General features: G+C 46.2%; 2 protein-coding genes across 2 annotated transcripts in view; both read left to right on the top strand.

Moving 5' to 3' along the window:
- The window catches only part of LOC149157580 (uncharacterized), a 53270-nt gene that overhangs the window by 6162 nt on the left and 29403 nt on the right, over positions 1 to 17705 (top strand). The gene's annotated exons all lie outside the window — the stretch shown is intronic.
- On the top strand, positions 103 to 1326 carry LOC149157581 (uncharacterized). The gene is made up of 2 exons (XM_089437644.1): positions 103 to 258; positions 419 to 1326. The coding sequence occupies exons 1-2, from the start codon at positions 141 to 143 to the stop codon at positions 1057 to 1059; spliced, it is 759 nt and encodes a 252-aa protein (XP_089293770.1). The 5' UTR covers positions 103 to 140; the 3' UTR covers positions 1060 to 1326.

Here is a 17705-nt window from a genome sequence, read left to right as displayed (position 1 = left end):
ATGAAAGATGGAACAATCAACTCCATCGCCCTATACATGCAGCTGGGTATTTTTTGAACCCACGGTATTATTATAAAGCTAAGGAGTCAGGAGCTTTGAGGGGGGAGGTCAGAGATGGACTGGTTGATTGCATTGAGCGCATGGTCCCATCGGAGTCTGATCAGCTGCTGATACATCAGCAGGTCACATCCTTCAGCAATGCAACAGGTACCTTTGGGAAGAACCTAGCAAAGATTGCAAGAGAAGCAGATGAGCCAGGTAAACAAAAATTTCAATTTTCAATTTCTTAATGGTTTTACTTTTTTTATTAAAGTTTGTTAAATCATTTATAATTTGAAAGTTAGATATAATTTGTAATTTTGTTGAGCTTCAGCCTTCATCTAACTCATAATTCATTACACTCCTATGTTTTTTGCAGCACAATGGTGGGAGGCCTTTGGTGGCCAGTGCCCTGAATTGCAAAGGTTTGCAATTCGTATTTTGAGTCAAACTTGCAGTGCATCTGGGTGTGAGCGCAATTGGTCTGTCTTTGAGAGGATTCACACAAAGAAGAGAAACCGTTTGGAGCAAAAACGGTTGAATGATCTAGTTTTTGTCCAATACAACCTTCGGCTCAGACGGAACCAATTGCTGAACAAAAGACCTGATTCAGATCCCATTGTGTTGGAAGACATTGATCCAACATCAGATTGGGTAGTGGAGAGTCGTCTACCAGAGTTTGATCCTGATGAGGATCTTGATGAAATTGATGTTGGAGATCCACTGCAGCGTGTTCAGTTGAATGCAGATCCCAATCCACCAGCCTCAGTCTCACAGCCAGCTAGTATGACTCCAGTTGTAGGTGCTTCCTCTGCTCAGCCACGACAGAAGCGCAGCCGCATTTGTACTCTATCTCAGCTTGCATCTGCTGCACAGCCTAGTGGTACTGGCACCACTTCTACAGTTGCAGTTGGAGACGATGATGATGAGGAGGAGCCATGGGGCCCCTTGTCTGACTCTGATGATGATGATCTAGAGATTGGTCGAGATGATCTTGGCTCCTCTGGCAGTAGCTACTAGCCTCCTTGGTTATTTGTATTTTGTTTTGACTCTTGAGTCTTTGATCATGTATGACAGACTACAGTTGACTATGTATTTACTATTGCCATTGGGTACCACCGTACCATTTTGATATAATGGATTGGTTCATGAGCCTACTTTGATCATATGTTGTCTTCCATGTATATTATAATGTTGTGTGTTTGGAAACTTGAATGAAAATCTTTAAAATTATGTTTAAAATATTTAAAATTATGTTTTTTTATAAAAAAATAAATATTTAATGTATTTTTTACAACGACCGAGTCATTGAAATCGAGCCGGCCGAGTCATTACCGAGTCCGAATCCGAGTCCGAGTCGATCCTCGGCCGAGTCCGAATCCGAGTCCGAGTTGTAAAACATTGATCTGATTAGCCATCTCCCCTGTAGCTTTATCAGGCTCAAAGTGCTTCCACTGCACTTTAACCTGCTCAATTGCTCGGTTCTGGAGCATGAGCATATTTCTATGCAAAATGAACTAAGGCTCCGACTGAAATTCTCCTTCTGGTTCCACCTGCGATACAGATAAGTCAATCACATGATCAACATCTTTAACATACTTCTTAAGTAATGACACATGGAAACCATCATGGACTTTAACTATCGGAGGTAGTGCAATTCTGTAGGCCATTGGTCCAATCCTTTCAAGGATCTCGAAAGGCCTGCAATATCGAGGTGCTAGATTCGCATGTGACCCAATCCTCAAGGAGCTCTTCTTGGGATTGATGCGAAAATACACATGTTCCCCAACCTGAAACTCAAACAACCAGTGCTAATCTGCACAAATTGTCTACCTGTCCTGTGCTGCCTTTAGATTTTTCTTGATAACCTGCATTTCCTGTTCCATTTCTGCCAACATGTCCAGTCCTATCAATACCCTATTCATTGGATCACTCCCACTGATAGGAGTATTAGAACTCTTCCCATAGAGTGCCTCAAACAAACTCATCATCAATGACTTCTGATAACCATTTTTGTAAGTAAACTCAATTAGTGGAATATAAGCTTTGCACTTTCATTGCTGATGCATAACATACATTCTCAATATGTACTCCATAATCCTGTTGACCTTTTTTGTCTGCCCATTTGTCTGTAGATGGTAAGTTGTACTGAAGGCCAACTCTATACCCAAAGTTGCAAATAACTCTTTCCAAAATTTGGAGGTGAACTTGGCATCCGTGTCTGACACAATATTCTTCAGAACACCATGCAACCTCACTATCTACCTGATGAAGACATGTTCTACATCATTAGCTGAATAAGTATACTTCATTGGAATGAAGTGTGCTACCTTAGTCAACCTATCAATCACAACCATAATAGAATCACGTTGTCTAGATGTCCTTGGTAAATCTGTAATGAAATCCATGGAAATGACCTCCCATTTCCACTATGGAATTGGAATCTACTGTAGTAAACCACCTGGATGCCACCACTCTGTCTTTACATGTTGACAATCCAAACATTTAGCCACAAACTCTGCCACTTCCTTCTTCAAATTCAACCAATAATAGAACTTCTTCATCGTTGTATATGTCTTCTGATATCCTGGGTGACTTGAATATGACTTAGCATGACATTCCCTCAAGATAGGCTTGTTGAGCTCACTGTTGTCTGACACATAGATCCTGTCCCTAAATCTGACCAAACCATCAGTTGTGAGACAATAGATCACATCCTGATCACCTATATCCTGCTGTAACCTATGTGTAATATCCCTATACTTGTCATCCTGCTGTCCTGCCTGCAAGATACGATCTTGTAGATATGTCTCGTATGAACTCATAACTGCAATATGATTTACTTGTACTCTTCTGCTAAGAGCATATGCAACCTTGTTCTCTTTCCATTTAATGTACCTGATCTCAAAGTAAAACGCACTGATCGTGGCTAACCATCTAGCTTTCCTGGCATTCAGATTTGGTTGGTCAAACAAGTATCTCAATCCACTGTGATCACTCATTAATACAAACCTCCTCACAAGAAGATAGTGCCTCCACATATTCAATGCATGAATGATCGCTGCTAACTCAATATCACGTGTCACATAATTATGCTCATTCTTATTCAGTTTCCTTGATTCATAGCACACTACCTGTTGTTCCTGTATCAGGACTCCACCAAGTCCTCTCTTGCAAGCATTTGTACACACCCTAAACTCTTTTTCCGGATCTGCGATCTTTAGAACTTGAGCACTTGTAAGCAACTTCTTCAACTGCTCAAAACTAGCTGCACATGCTTCTATCCATTCAAATTTCCTACCTTTTCACTGCAAGGATGTAATAGGATAAGAATCTGTGAGAATTTCTTTATGAATCTCCAATAGTAACTTGGTAACCCCATAAATGACCTTACCTCATCCACATTCTTAGGAATTGCCCACTCCATGCTAGCTCTTATTTTCTCCGGATCCACTACAATACCTTCCTTGGAAACTACATGCTCCAAGTAATGTACCTCTATCTGAAAGAAACTGCACTTACTAAGCCTGACATATAATTGATGCTCTCTTAGCAGTCTGAATACTGCGTCTAAATGTTCTGCAACCTCTTCCTCATTCTTAGAATATATCAATATGTCATCAATGAATACTATCACAAACTTGTCCAAATAAGGACATAATACAGTATTCATCAAGCACAAAAAATTAGTTGGAGAATTAGTCAAACCAAAAGGAACTACAACAAACTCATAATGCCCATACATGGTATGGAAAGGCGTCTTGTAGATGTCCTCTTTAATGCATACTTGATGATATCCTGATCTCAAATCAATATTCGTGAATACTGCTGCTCCCTTCAACTGATCAAACATGTCATAAATCCTTGGCAACAAATACCCATTCTTGAACGGTTACTTTGTTCAGCTTCCTGTAATCAATGCATAACTTGAGAGTACCATCATTCTTCACAAACAACACTGGTACACCCCAAGGCGACACACTTGGCGTAATGTATCCCTTCTCAATCATTTCCTTCAATTGCAACTTTAGTTCCAGTAATTCTGGTGTGCTCATCCTGTAAGGTGCCTTTGATGTTGGTACTGCCCCAGGTACCAACTCAATAGTAAAGTCCACTTCTGTTAAAATTGGCAACTAGAGCCAAACTCCATGTGGGTCATCTTATTTATGGCAGCTGATATTTTTCTTGGATTCTCTTGTCGAGAGGTGTAGGATTGATTTAACGATCATTCGATTCCGACATGTATTTATGGAGATATGAATTTATATGTATTTACTTGACAATTTGTCAAGGTCGGCCAACAACAAAATGTGTGGTACACATCCTCAATGATTCATATAAATAGAAGACACCTTGTGGCATTATTCAATCATCTCATCTCATCACACATTCTTCTCTCTCCTTGTTTGATTGGGTACACATCTATGAGCAACATCTCTCTCACACGTTTGGAAGGACGAAGTGATTTCTGGCTAGGGTTGCGTTGACCGAGTTTGACTAGGGCCGCAGAAAGACACTTTGACCAACATTGACCAGCGTGGACTTTTCTTGGACTGTAGATTTGGTGTGGCTGCTTCTCCTAGGCAGGCCACAGATTTTGGCACACAAACCAAGGCAATCTGACCTCAGGTTTGACCAACGTTGACTGCCCTAATTGCTGGTTGCAAGTTGACTTCTGTTGACCTTCGTTTGACTGAGTTTTCAGACTGTTTTTGGGCTGCCTCTTCTTGCTGTTGGAGGCCGAGTTGACTGGGATATTGACCAAGCTGATTGGAGGTCAATTCTGACTTGTTTGACCAACTTTGACTTTGCTGGTTAGGGTTTTGCTGCTGCTGTAATAAAATTACAGAATTGTATATTTGTACTATCTCTCTCTCTCTGCTGAATTATTGAAGATTATAGAAGAATTGATCAAAGGGTTTCCCCACATTTGGGTTTGTCCCTGGCTAGTGCCACATCTTGTGTTCTCTTGTCTTGGCTTGTCTTCTACAATCTATGTTTATGTTCTATCTGCATTTTACTATCACGCTGATGGGACTGCTAATTTGGAAATTGATGGGCTAATAAGAAATTTGAAGTAAATTGCTCTTAAGCATAGAACATACCATAACTTAACATGGTATCACAGCTGAGGTGAAGACAAAGCCCAATTGTTGATTTGGGGTAGTATCGGATGTGCTCTAGCCACGAAATTTGGTGGAGAGGTTGGGGCACATGAGATCTCCAATACCCAAAAAGGGTTTGAGTAGATTCTAAACAGATCAGGAGATATTAAAATAATTAATATTTTTAATGGGGTCCTTAAGTCTAAACTTAGGGAAAATAAAATATTAATGGTATTAATATGAATCTGTGTTAGAATGGTCCAAAAGACATGGATCAAGCCAGATCTAATCTTAGCTATTGATTAGGGACTTAATCTCGACCGTTGAGATGTCAACAGGAAAAGTATAAGAGGGGGCTTGAGGGTCACTTGGAGAGCACACCAGAGTGATCAGTCATTCTATTCTCTAGAGCGGGGTTTGCTAAGAGAGATAGAATCAGTGATCGGGAGAGCAGCTGAGGGGCATTGAGTACAAAGAAACAGAGAAGGCAGAGATTGTGCTGGGAGAGCAGCGCAACAGCCAAGGAGGGTGACGCAGAGCCAGCAAGGGCTCACGCAGGGCCACGCAGAGGCAGCCAAGTGCTGCGCAGAGCACTAGAGGGGCCAGCGCAGCTGACGCAGAGGCTCCTAGAGCTGACGCAGGGCCTCCTGGGGCTAACGCAAGCCTAGAAAGGCTGACGCAGGGCCAGCGTGAGACAGAGAGGGGCTGACGTAGTCCAGTTTGGGCAGATGCTGGGGTTGCAGAGCAATTTTGTGCTGAGGAGCTGCCGGAAGGATTTTCCGGGGTTTCAGCCAAGAGATTTCTCTCAAACTGTGAGGTATAACTGCTAAGGAAATTCTTTGTTGGGTAGGCCAGTTTCGACACCCAGATTGTACTCTGATATTGCTTAATAAGAAAACCCTAAGATAGTTGCATCGGTTTCCCTGCACTGGGTTTTTTTGGGGACTTTGGTCCAAAAATAATGGTGTCATGTGGTGTGTTTGTTCTTGTTTATTTTAGTTGCTGATCTGTAATATGTTGAGCATGCACTGGTGCTTATTTTCAGTATTTACATTGTAAATAATTTGTTAAGTAAAATAACAAGTGGGTAGGAATAAATCAGATAAAGTGCATGGAGGGTTTCTAACTAAGTAAAATTAGAAACTTCAACACCAAGCAAGAGCAAGAGCAAGAGCAATCACCGAAGACTGTTGGAAAAAGTCTCAAGACTTCATGGGTTCCTCATCACACTTCCCCACCAAAGACAAGCTCCGTGAGAAGTTTGACTATCACGGATGGAAGATGTCTCTTGATCTAACATTGGAAGAGCAGGAAGTGTTGGACTATGTGAGAGGCAGAATTACCGAGCCTCCATCAAATGCACCAATTGCTGCAAGGGAAAGTGGACAAAGGGTGAAGTCAAAGCAAAGAAGATCATCCGGGACTCTATTGATAAGCGCCTGGTGGCCTATGTTTTGGCACTGAACACCTCCAAGGAGATCTACGATAGACTGGTAAGCTTGTTTAAAGTTAGTGATGCAAATCAAGTTTTGTTCGTCAAAAATAAGTTGAAGGAAATCAAGAAAGGCAAAGATGAGAATATGCAATCCTACTTCTTAAGGATCACCGAGATCAAGAATGATCTCCTATCGATTGGGGAAGTCATTCCTGACAGGGAACTGACTATCACAACTCTTGGAGGGCTCCCATCCGAATGGTATGTATTTAGAACCACTCTTCTCAACAATAATGTAATTCCGGGATTTGAGGAATTGATGGCGAGATGCATTCAAGAAGAGACTAGGATGGAAGAGCAGGAAATGCCTGCATTTAAAGGCAACCCCACTGCTTTCTCCTCTCATGCTAAAAGGAGAAATAATTCCGAGTCTAAATCTAAAGGAAAGGCCGGATCGAAAGGTGGAAGGAAGGGAAGGTGTTTCGTTTGCAATAAATCTGGCCACTATGCGAGGTAGTGTCCTAATAGAAAGGACACATCTCATGACGATGATCAAAATCACTCTCGGGGCAATTCCAACCACAATCAAAGGAATGGCAGGTTCAATGGCAGAGGAAAGAGGAATGTCGGAAATCAAGGAAGTGGTCAACCCTCCAAAAGGGCAAGAAACTCCAGGTATGGACCTAATGTTGTTAACAATAAGCAAGATGAATATTATTTGATATCGTCCCTCTCTACTACTTCTCCTTCGGACTCGTTGGGCAATTGTCTTATTGAAAGTGGTGCCTCAAGGCACTTCACTGGTTACAAGGAAGCTCTCTCTAATATGATAGAGAAGGAGACCAACGTGGAGATTATTCTTGGAGACAACTCCACCTATCCTGTGAAGGGTGTAGGAAATGTTACTCTTCAATTAAATCAGGGTAACACAATTCATTTGCAAGAAGTCCTATATGTACCTGATCTCAAGAAGAACCTGGTGTCCATTTCGACAATGGAAGACAAAGGCTACAAGGTGGCCTTCATCGATGGCAAGGTACGTGTATGGAAAAAGAATTTTAAAGATGCTTTCACTCTTGGGTTTTGAGTTGACTCTTCAATACGAGGAAAGCTGAATACTTGACATTCGTGACAGGTGATTCAGATTTGCAAGGGAAGTGTAATACTTTGTGACAGGTTTAGCAGGGGTGAAGCTTCGTGCTTAGGCCAAGCTGAACGACAAGACATGGCAGGTTTTGAAGAATGCGAAGGGAGGCTCTTGCTGACCTTATACAGGTTGAAGCAAATGAAAGAAGAGAACCCACAGATTCGAGATGAACTTGAAGTCTTGGAAAGGAATGTTGAAGACAAACTTCTTCGACTTGGTTGGGCAATGGAGTAGGTTGCAGCTGCAGATTGTGTTGAAAAGGAAGAGGAAGCCGTGATGTTTGAGGATGTTGCAGATATGACAACGATGGAGGATGAACTTGAAATTGATCAAGTTGGACCAGGATCGTGCAGTTTGCAGACATTGGTGGATGAGGATACTCACATGGAGGAGCCTCATGATGAAGTAAGTACTACTGATACTTGTGTTTCATTTGAACTTTTGGTAGATGGGCCATATGTAGGGAAGGGCAAAATCAGTTTGCCAATGCGATGGAGGATCTTACCATGGATGTCTACGATGAGACCTTGTATGGAGAGGCAAGGACCATTGACTGTTGCAGAGCTTGTTGGGGTTGTTTGTGACCTTATGGTAGAAGGTGCAAATGCCCGTGACAAGGGAGGAACATGATGATCGTTGTGGAGGAATGGGTCATGCTTTAGCCATATGGAGAAATTCGCTAAGTGCCCAGCATGACTCATGGAGAGATTGGAGAAGGGCACACACTTGAGTATGATGATACTTGGGTGGACTTCTCATGGACGAGACCAAGAGGAAGTCTTGGTGGAACCTTCAGTGGGGGAGCCATGGTGGAAGAGACTCATGTGATGATGATATGGTTTGGGGGACCGAGTTCACTAGATTGGATTGCAGCCTTGGATGAGGATGACCGATTGTTGTGATCGGTCTACTTAGTTGGACAACATGGGCAACTTGAGTCACAGACATCGAGTTGGAGACATGGAGCATGGCAGTCTTATGCAGGGACATTAAGCAGGAGCACATGTAGAGGTGTCACTTATGGGCATCCAATGAGGAGTGCCAAGGCAAGGATGTTGTGCAGGTGGATTTGCTGATGTGACATGGAGATGTTTTATTTATGAGCCGATGGGGATGTTGTGCACTCTTGTACAACAAGGCCATGGACTTGGTTGGAATTGTGAGCAGACTATGGAGCATTCCTACTACATGGAGAGCTGAGGCATCTTGCAGGGACCTTTGGGCCGAGACATGTATGCTTGCTGGGATGTTGGTTGGAGATGACTCATGGAGCTCATGATGACATGAGGTTGTGACTTTTGGGGACTTCATATTATGGTGGACTTGGAGGATCTGATGCATTGAGGAGCTGAGGTCAGGGACTTTGATGCAGTATGGGATGCATACTTTTGAGTACATGTATGGGTGTGCTTGACAGAGTGACTTGATGTGGAGGATCGATATGAGACACTTGGGCATGGGTTGAGCCGAGACTTAACCACATTTGATACATGGGAGCTGATTGGTCTATGATCATGGGCAGCACATGCGAGATGAGACAAGTGTATACTTGTTTCCCTGGCAGACTTGAGGGATGGCACATTGCAGATATAATGGAGGTTGCTTCATGGACCTGGATGTGGCACATCAAGAGTCAGGTTTGATGAGAGGATCTCTTCATTTTGAGGAGATGGATTTTACACATATGGATGATGATGTTGGGATAGATGTGGCTGATTTCATGCAGCACATTGACACCAAACATCATGGACAGCATGTTGCAGACGAGATGGAGTTTACTTCATGGACCTGGGCATGGCTTACTTAGAGGGAGGTGGATTTTCGATCGAGTTGATGTTGTGACAGGAGTCTGAGAAACGACTGATGATGGCATGAGGATGTTCATTCTCATGGTTTGAGCGTGACAGTTGGACTAGTTCAAATCATGGGGTCCGGAAGTGTACAGAAATGTGTTAGCATTGTGTTGGAGTATCATGGCAGCAGTTCACACGATGGTGATACATGATGAGGTCGACACGATATGTTGTAGTAAGCATGTAGCTTGAGTTGGAGGGACCAACCTTCCACAGTGAGAGCAACATGTGGGGATTGCGACGGATGTGGTTGATGATCATGGATTGAGAAGACTTTCTGATTTATGGAGACATAAGCCTTTATGGTTTGTGCGATGGCAGAGCAGAGGCAGGCAACATGGGCATCTTTGGATGTTGGAGCTAGCGACACTTTGCGATGTCGTATGATGGTGTTGTCGAGGACGACAACCGTTTAGAGTGGGGGAGTATGTCAAGCCCACGAGTCGGGCGTGCCGGGCGGGCGCGTTAACTGATGGGTCGGCGAGAGTTGGCACGGGCGCACGACGGGCGAGCGAAGAGCTGGGTGGTGGAACGGCGTGTTGAGGGTGCGTGCCAACGGTGCGACAAGACGACTGAACGAAGGAAACATGCGACGCAAAGTCATCTTGTGAAAATGACTAAGTGTTGGGTGATGGAAAGTTTATATGTGGGGGCGGTCCCGCACATGGGCGCCCACACCATGGGCTGACGCGAAGTTGGGGCGAGTTGGACGAAACGGTGGGTCGGCTGGGTGAGTCGATGCCCCGAACGATGGGCCAACTGCCATATAAGTAAAGCGTTGGAATGGTGGCAAAAATCATTCAAGGAAGTTTCCAAGTGTTCATGTGAGCTGGAGGGCGAGCTAACTTGGAGAGGACTGAAATTTGGCAAGGTGTAGGCGGACTCTTGGGCCGAAACACTGAGCCGGGGCAAACACAGAAAATGGAGCCGTAGGTTGTGCAAAGGCGTGCGAGGGCGTCGGGCCGAACGATCGTGCGAGGGCGTCGGGCCGAACGATCGTGCGAGGGCGTTGGGCTGAACGACCGGGCGAGGGTGTCTGAGGGCGTTTGTCTGAACAATCAGTCGAGGGCGTCCGAAGGTGTTTGTCTAAACGACCGGGCGAGGTCATGCGAAGGCGTTCGAGTGAGGGTGTGTGAGGGCGCCGGGCCGAATGACCAAACGGGTGAACGTTCGAGCGAAGTCGTTAGAGGACGTTTGGGTGAAGTCGTTCGAAGGCGTTCGGGCGAGGGCGTCGGGGCGAACGAGCAAACAAGCGAGGGCGCCGGGCCGAACGAGCGAACGGGCGAGGGTGCCAGGCCGAACAAGTGAACGAGAGAGGGCGTGCAAGGGCGCCGGGCTGAACGAGCGAATGGGTGAGGGCGTCCGCCTGAACGAGTTGAAGGCGTTCGGCTAAACGACGTGCTGAACAGTGTGATGGTGAACGAGGTGCGACGGGCGGAAGTATCCTTGGGCATTCCGAACGGTGGTTCGGGCAATGCGAACGGTACAGGCTGACTTGCATGATTTGACAGATATTGTACCAAGGAAACTTGGGGTTTCCTGCAAAGACTGTAAAATTGAATATTTGTGAAGTATTGATGTTATCGGGCAGACTCATATTCCAAGGAGTTGCCCCTCCCGGTTTATTATCTGTTGTGCATATATGTGTAAAAGATAATAATGATGAATGATGTAAGAAAGTTTCTGCCGTGTTAATGAAAGTGTACTTAGGAAAGTTGAAAAATAATCTGAGTATAGAAAGTAGGCGTAGTCCACGAGTGCAAGTATTGTTAAAAAGAAAGTGGTCGGTGGTGCCGCACCTCCTATTCAGCTTTCTTCCAACCACACTATAGGAGGTGTGGCACCATTGACCACTTTCTTTTTAACAATACTTGCGATCATGGACTACGCCTACTTTCTATACTTAGTTTATTTTTCAACTTAAACTAAGTACACTTTCATTAACACAGTGGAAACTTTCTTACATCATTCATCATTATTATCTTTTACACATATATGCACAGTAAATAATAAACCGGGAGGGGCAACTCCCTGAAATATGACTCTGCCCGATAATATCAATACTTCACAAATATTCAGTTTTACAGTCTTTGTAGGAAACCCCAAGTTTCCTTGGTACAAAATTTGTCAAATCGTGCAAGTCGATCTGCACCGTTCGCACCACCCGAACCATCGTTCGGAGTGCCCAAGGATACTTCCGCCCGTTGCACCTTGTTCATCGTCGCACTCTTTAGCACGTCGTTCACTTCCAGCTCGTTTAGCCGACGCCCTCAACTCATTCAGGCGGATGCCCTCGTACGCCCTCGCCCGTTCAGTCATTGAGCTCGACGCCCTCGCACACCCTCGCCCGTTCGCTCGTTCGGACCGGCGCCCTCGCATGCCCTCGCCCATTCGCTTGTTCGGCTCGGCGCCCTCGCCCGAAAGCCCTCGAACGACTTCGCCCGAACGTCCTCGAACGACTTCGCCCGAACGTTCACCCGTTCGGTCATTCAGCTCGACGCCCTCGCATGCCTTCGCTCGAACGCCTTTGCATGACCTCGCCCGGTCGTTCAGACAAATTTCCTCGGACGCCCTCGCCCGGTCGTTCGTGTCGACGCCCTCGCACAGTGGTTCGGGTCGACGCCCTCGCTCAGCCTCGCACGGGCGTTCGGCCCGATGCTCTCGCATGCCTTTGCACGACCTGCGGCTCCGTTTCGAGTTGCCCCTACACTGGCGGTACTCTTCCAACCGCACTATAGGAGGTGCGGCACCACATACCACTTTCTTTTTAACAATACTTGCGATCGTGGACTATGCCTACTTTTTGTACTTAGTTTATTTTTCAACTTTCCTAAGTATACTTTCATTAGCATAGCGGAAACATTCATACATCATTCATCATTATTATCTTTTACATAAATGCACAACAGATAATAAACCGAGAGGAGCAACTCCCTGAAATATGAGTCTGCCCGATAATATCAATACTTCATAAATTATTCAGTTTTACAGTATTTGCAGGAAACCCCAAGTTTCCTTGGTACAATATCTGTCAAATCATGCAAGTCGGCCTGCACCGTTCGCACTGCCCGAACCACCGTTTGGAGTGCCCAAGGATACTTCCACCCGTCGCACCTCGTTCACTGTTACACTGTTCAGCACGTCGTTCACCCTCGGCTCGTTCAGCCGAACGCCCACAACTCTCTTAGGCAGACGCCCTCGCACGCCCTCGCCTGTTCGGTCGTTCAGCCTGGCGCCCTCGCACACACTCGCCCGTTCACTCGTTTGGCTCGGCGCCCTCGCACGCCCTTGCTGTTTCGCTTGTTCGGGCCGACGCCCTCGCACGCCCTCGCCCGTTCGCTCATTCATCCCAACGCCCTCGCCTGTTCGGTCGTTCAGCCTGGCGCCCTCGCACACACTCGCCCGTTCACTCGTTTGGCTCGGCGCCCTCGCACGCCCTTGCTGTTTCGCTCGTTCGGGCCGACGCCTTCGCACGCCCTCGCCCGTTCGCTCATTCATCCCAACGCCCTTGCCCGAATGCCTTCGAACGACATCGCTCGAACGTCCTCGAACTACTTCCCCCGAACGTTCACTCGTTCGGTCGTTCGGCCCTCGCCCTCGCCCAAACCCCTTTGCACGACCTTGCCCGGTCGTTCAGACAAACGCCCTCGGACGCCCTCGCCCAGTCGTTCGGCCCGACGCCCTCGCCCGGTCATTCGGCCCGACGCCCTCGCCCGTCGTTCGGCCCGACGCCCTTGCACGGTCGTTCGGCCCGACACCCTTGCACGCCCTCGCCCGAATGCCTTCGCACGACCTCGCTCGGTCGTTCAGACAAACAACCTCGGATGCCATTGCCCGGTCGTTCGGCCCGACGCCCTCGCACGCCTTCGCATGACCTGTGGCTCCGTTTTCTGCGTTTGTCCCGGCTCAGTGTTTCGGCCCAAGAGTCCGCCTACACTTTGCCAAATTTCAATCCTCTCCAAGTTAGCTCACCCTCTAGCTCACATGAACACTTGGAAACTTGCTTGAATGATTTTTGCCACCATTCCAACGCTTTACTTATATGGTGGTTGGTCCATCGTTCGGGGCGTTGACTCACCTAGCTAACCCACCATTTCGTCCAACTCGCCCCAACTTCGCGTCGGCCCATGGTGTGGGCGCCCATGTGCGGGACATCCCCCACATATAAACTTTCCACCGCCCAACACTTAGTCATTTTCACAAGATGACTTCGCATTGCATGTTTCCTTCATTCGGTCGTCTCGTCGCACTGTTCGCACATGCCCTCAACTCGCCGTTCAACCACTCAGCTCGTCGCTCGCCCCGTCGTGCGCTCGTGCCAACTCCCGCCGACTCGTCGGTTAAACGCGCATGCCCGGCAAGCCCGACTCGTGGGCTTGACATACTCCCCTACTCTAAACGGTTGTCGTCCTCGATAATACCATCATACGACATCGCAAAGTGTCTCTAGCTCCAACATCCAAAGATGCCCATGCTGCCTGCCTTTGATCCGCCATCGCACAAACCATAAAGGCTCATGTCTCCATAAATCGGAAAGTCTCCTCAATCCATGATCATCAATCACATCCGTCACATTTCCCACATGCTGCTCCCATTGTGGAAGGCTGGTCCCTCCAACTCAAGCTACATGCTCTCTGCAACATATCGTGTCGACCCCATCATATATCGTCATCGTGTGAACTGCTGCCATGACTCTCCAACACAATGCTAACACATTTCTGTACACTTCCGGACCCCATGATTTGAACTAGTCGGGTAGCTAGTCCAACTGTCACGCTCAAACCATAAGAATGAACATCCTCATGCCATCATCAGTTGTTTCTCAGACTCCTGTCACAACATCAACTCGATCAAGAATCCATCTCCATCAAAATAAGCCATGCCCAGGTCCATGAAGTAAACTCCATCTCGTCTGCAACATGCTGTCCATGATGTTTGGTGTCAATGTGCTGCATGAAATCAGCCACATCTATCCCAACATCATCATCCATATGTGTAAAATCCATCTCCTCAAAATGAAGAGATCCTCTCATCAAACCCGACTCTCGATGTGCCACATCTAGGTCCATGAAGCAACCTCCATCATATCTGTAATGTGCCATCCCTCAAGTCTGCCAAAGAAACAAGTATACACCTGTCTCATCTCCCATGTGCTGCCCATGATCATAGACCAATCAGCTCCCATGTATCAAAAGTGGTTAAGTCTCGGCTCAACCCATGCCCAAGTGTTGCCACCAAGGCATCACCATCGCTGCAATTCCATCACTCCAAACTTCAAAGTGTCTCATATCGATCGTCCACATCAAGTCACTCTCTCAAGCACACCCATACATGTACTCAAAAGTATGCATCCCATACTGCATCAAAGTCCTTGACCTCAGCTCCTCAATGCATCAGATCCTCCAAGTCCACCATAATATGAAGTCCCCAAAAGTCACAACCTCATGTCATCATGAGCTCCATGAGTCATCTCCAACCAACATCCCAACAAGCATATATGTCTCGGCCCAGAGGTCCCTGCAAGATGCCTCAGCTCTCCAGGTAGTAGGAATGTTCCATAGTCTGCTCACAATTCCAACCATATCATTATCACATGAGTCTCTCCCATCATGGCTCCCCCATTAAAGGTTCCACCAAGACTTCCTCTTGGTCTCGGCCATGAGAAGTCCACCCAAGTATCATCATACTCAAGTGTGTGCCCTTCTCCAATCTGTCCATGAGTCATGCCAGGCACTTAGCCAATTTCTCCATATGTCTAAAGCATGACCCATTCCTCCGCAACGATCATCATGTTCCTCCCTTGTCACGGGCATTTGCATCTTCTACCATAAGGTCACAAACAATCCCAACAAGTCCTGCAATAGTTAATGGTCCTTGCTTCTCCATACAAGGTCTTACCGTAGAAATCCATGGTACGATCCTCCATTGCATTGGCAAACTGATTTTGCACTTCCCTGCATATGGTCCATCTACCGAAAGCTCAGATGAAACACAAGTATTAGTAGTACTTACTTTATCATGAGGCTTCTCCATGTGAGTATCCTCATCCCCCAATATCTGCAAATTGCACGATCCTGGTCCAACTTGAAAAATTTCAAGTTCATCCTCCATCCCTGTCGTATCTGCAACATCCTCAAACATCACGGCTTCCTCTTCTTTGTCATTGCAATTTGCAGCTGCAACCTGCTCCATTGCACAACCAAGTTGAAGAAGTTCGTCTTCAACATTCCTTTCCAAGACTTCAAGTTCGTCTCGAATCCGTGGGTTCTCCTCTTTCATCCGCTTCAACCTGTATAAGGTCAGCAAGAGCTTCCCTTCGCATTCTTCCAAACCTGCCATGTCTTGTCGTTCAGCTTGGCCCAAGCATGATGCTTCACCCTTGCTAAACTTGTCACGAAGTGTAGCACTTCAATCTGCAATTCTGAATCACCAAAGCCTGCGAAATCCGGACCTCTGATAACACCTGTCACGAAGTGCAGTGGGATCAGCTTCTCTGCAAATCCGATTCTCTGAATCAGGGCTCTGATACCAACTGTCACGAAGTGCAGTGGGATTAGCTTTTCTGCAAATCCGATTCTCTGAATCAGGCCTTTGATACCAACTGTCATGCCCCTACACTGGCGGTACTCTTCCAACTGCACTATAGGAGGTGCGGCACCACCGACCACTTTCTTTTTAACAATACTTGCGATCGTGGACTACGCCTACTTTCTATACTTAGTTTATTTTTCAACTTTCCTAAGTATACTTTCATTAGCACAGCGGAAACTTTTTTACATCATTCATCATTATTATCTTTTACACATAAATGCACAACGATAATAAACCAGGAGGGGCAACTCCCTGAAATATGAGTCTGCCCGATAATATCAATACTTCACAAATATTCAGTTTTACAGTCTTTGCAGGAAACCCCAAGTTTCCTTGGTACAGTATCTGTCAAATTGTGCAAGTCGACCTGCACCGTTTGCATTGCCCAAACCATCGTTTGGAGTGCCCAAGGATACTTCCCCCCGTTGCACCTCGTTCACTGTTGCACGCCCTCGCCCACGGTTTATTATCGTTAAGCCCGACGCCCTCGCCGCACCTCCTATAGTGCAGTTGGAAGAGTACTGCCACTTTGTTAAAAAAAAGTGGTCGGTGGTGTCGCACTATAGGAGGTGTGACACCACCGACCACTTTCTTTTTAACAATACTTGTGATTGTGGACTATGCCTACTTTCTATACTTAGTTTATTTTTCAACTTTCCTAAGTATACTTTCATTAACACAGCGGAAACATTCATACATCATTCATCATTATTATCTTTCACACATAAATGCATAGTGGATAATAAACCGGGAGGGGCAACTCCCTAAAATATGAGTCTGCCTGATAATATCAATACTTCACAAATATTCAGTTTTACAGTCTTTGCAGGAAACCCCAAGTTTCCTTGGTACAATATTTGTCAAATCGTGCAAGTCAGCCTGCACTGTTCGCACTGCCCGAACCACTGTTCGGAGTGCCCAAGGATACTTCCGCCCATTGCACCTTGTTCACTGTCGCACTGTTCAACACATCGTTCATCCTCGGCTTGTTCAATCGAACGAAATGTCACGCCCCTACACTGGCGGTACTCTTCCAACCGCACTATAGGAGGTGCAGCACCACTGACCACTTTCTTTTTAACAATACTTGCGATCGTGGACTATGCCTACTTTCTATACTTAGTTTATTTTTCAACTTTCCTAAGTATACTTTCATTAGCACAGCGGAAACTTTCTTACATCATTCATCATTATTATCTTTTACACATATATGCACAACAGATAATAAACCGGGAGGGGCAACTCCCTGAAATATGAGTCTGCCCGATAATATCAATACTTCATAAAATATTCAGTTTTACAGTCTTTGCAGGAAACCCCAAGTTTCCTTGGTACAATATCTGCCAAATCGTGCAAGTCGGCCTGCACCGTTCGCACTACCCGAACCACCGTTCGGAGTGCCCAAGGATACTTCCGCCCATCGCACCTCGTTCACCGTCGCACTGTTCAGCACGTCGTTCACCCTGCAGCTCGTTCAGCCAAACGCCCTCAACTCGTTCAGGCGGACGCTCTCGCCCGTTCAGTGGTTCAGCTCG

This window comes from Pinus tabuliformis, chromosome 5_2, assembly GCF_031772625.1.
Source record: "Pinus tabuliformis cultivar Carrire ecotype Pingquan chromosome 5_2, CPIR1, whole genome shotgun sequence".
In the NCBI taxonomy this organism is placed as follows: domain Eukaryota; kingdom Viridiplantae; phylum Streptophyta; class Pinopsida; order Pinales; family Pinaceae; genus Pinus; species Pinus tabuliformis.
This window is presented reverse-complemented; position numbering and strand designations above follow the sequence as displayed.

What these genes read in the sequence shown, in the direction of transcription:
- LOC149157581 (XM_089437644.1), top strand. Translation starts at nt 141, where the DNA reads ATGGTCCCATCGGAGTCTGATCAGCTGCTGATACATCAGCAGGTCACA. An exon ending in AAGAGAAGCAGATGAGCCAG is followed by an intron (nt 259 to 418) that starts GTAAACAAAAAT and finishes TGTTTTTTGCAG; the next exon opens with CACAATGGTGGGAGGCCTTT.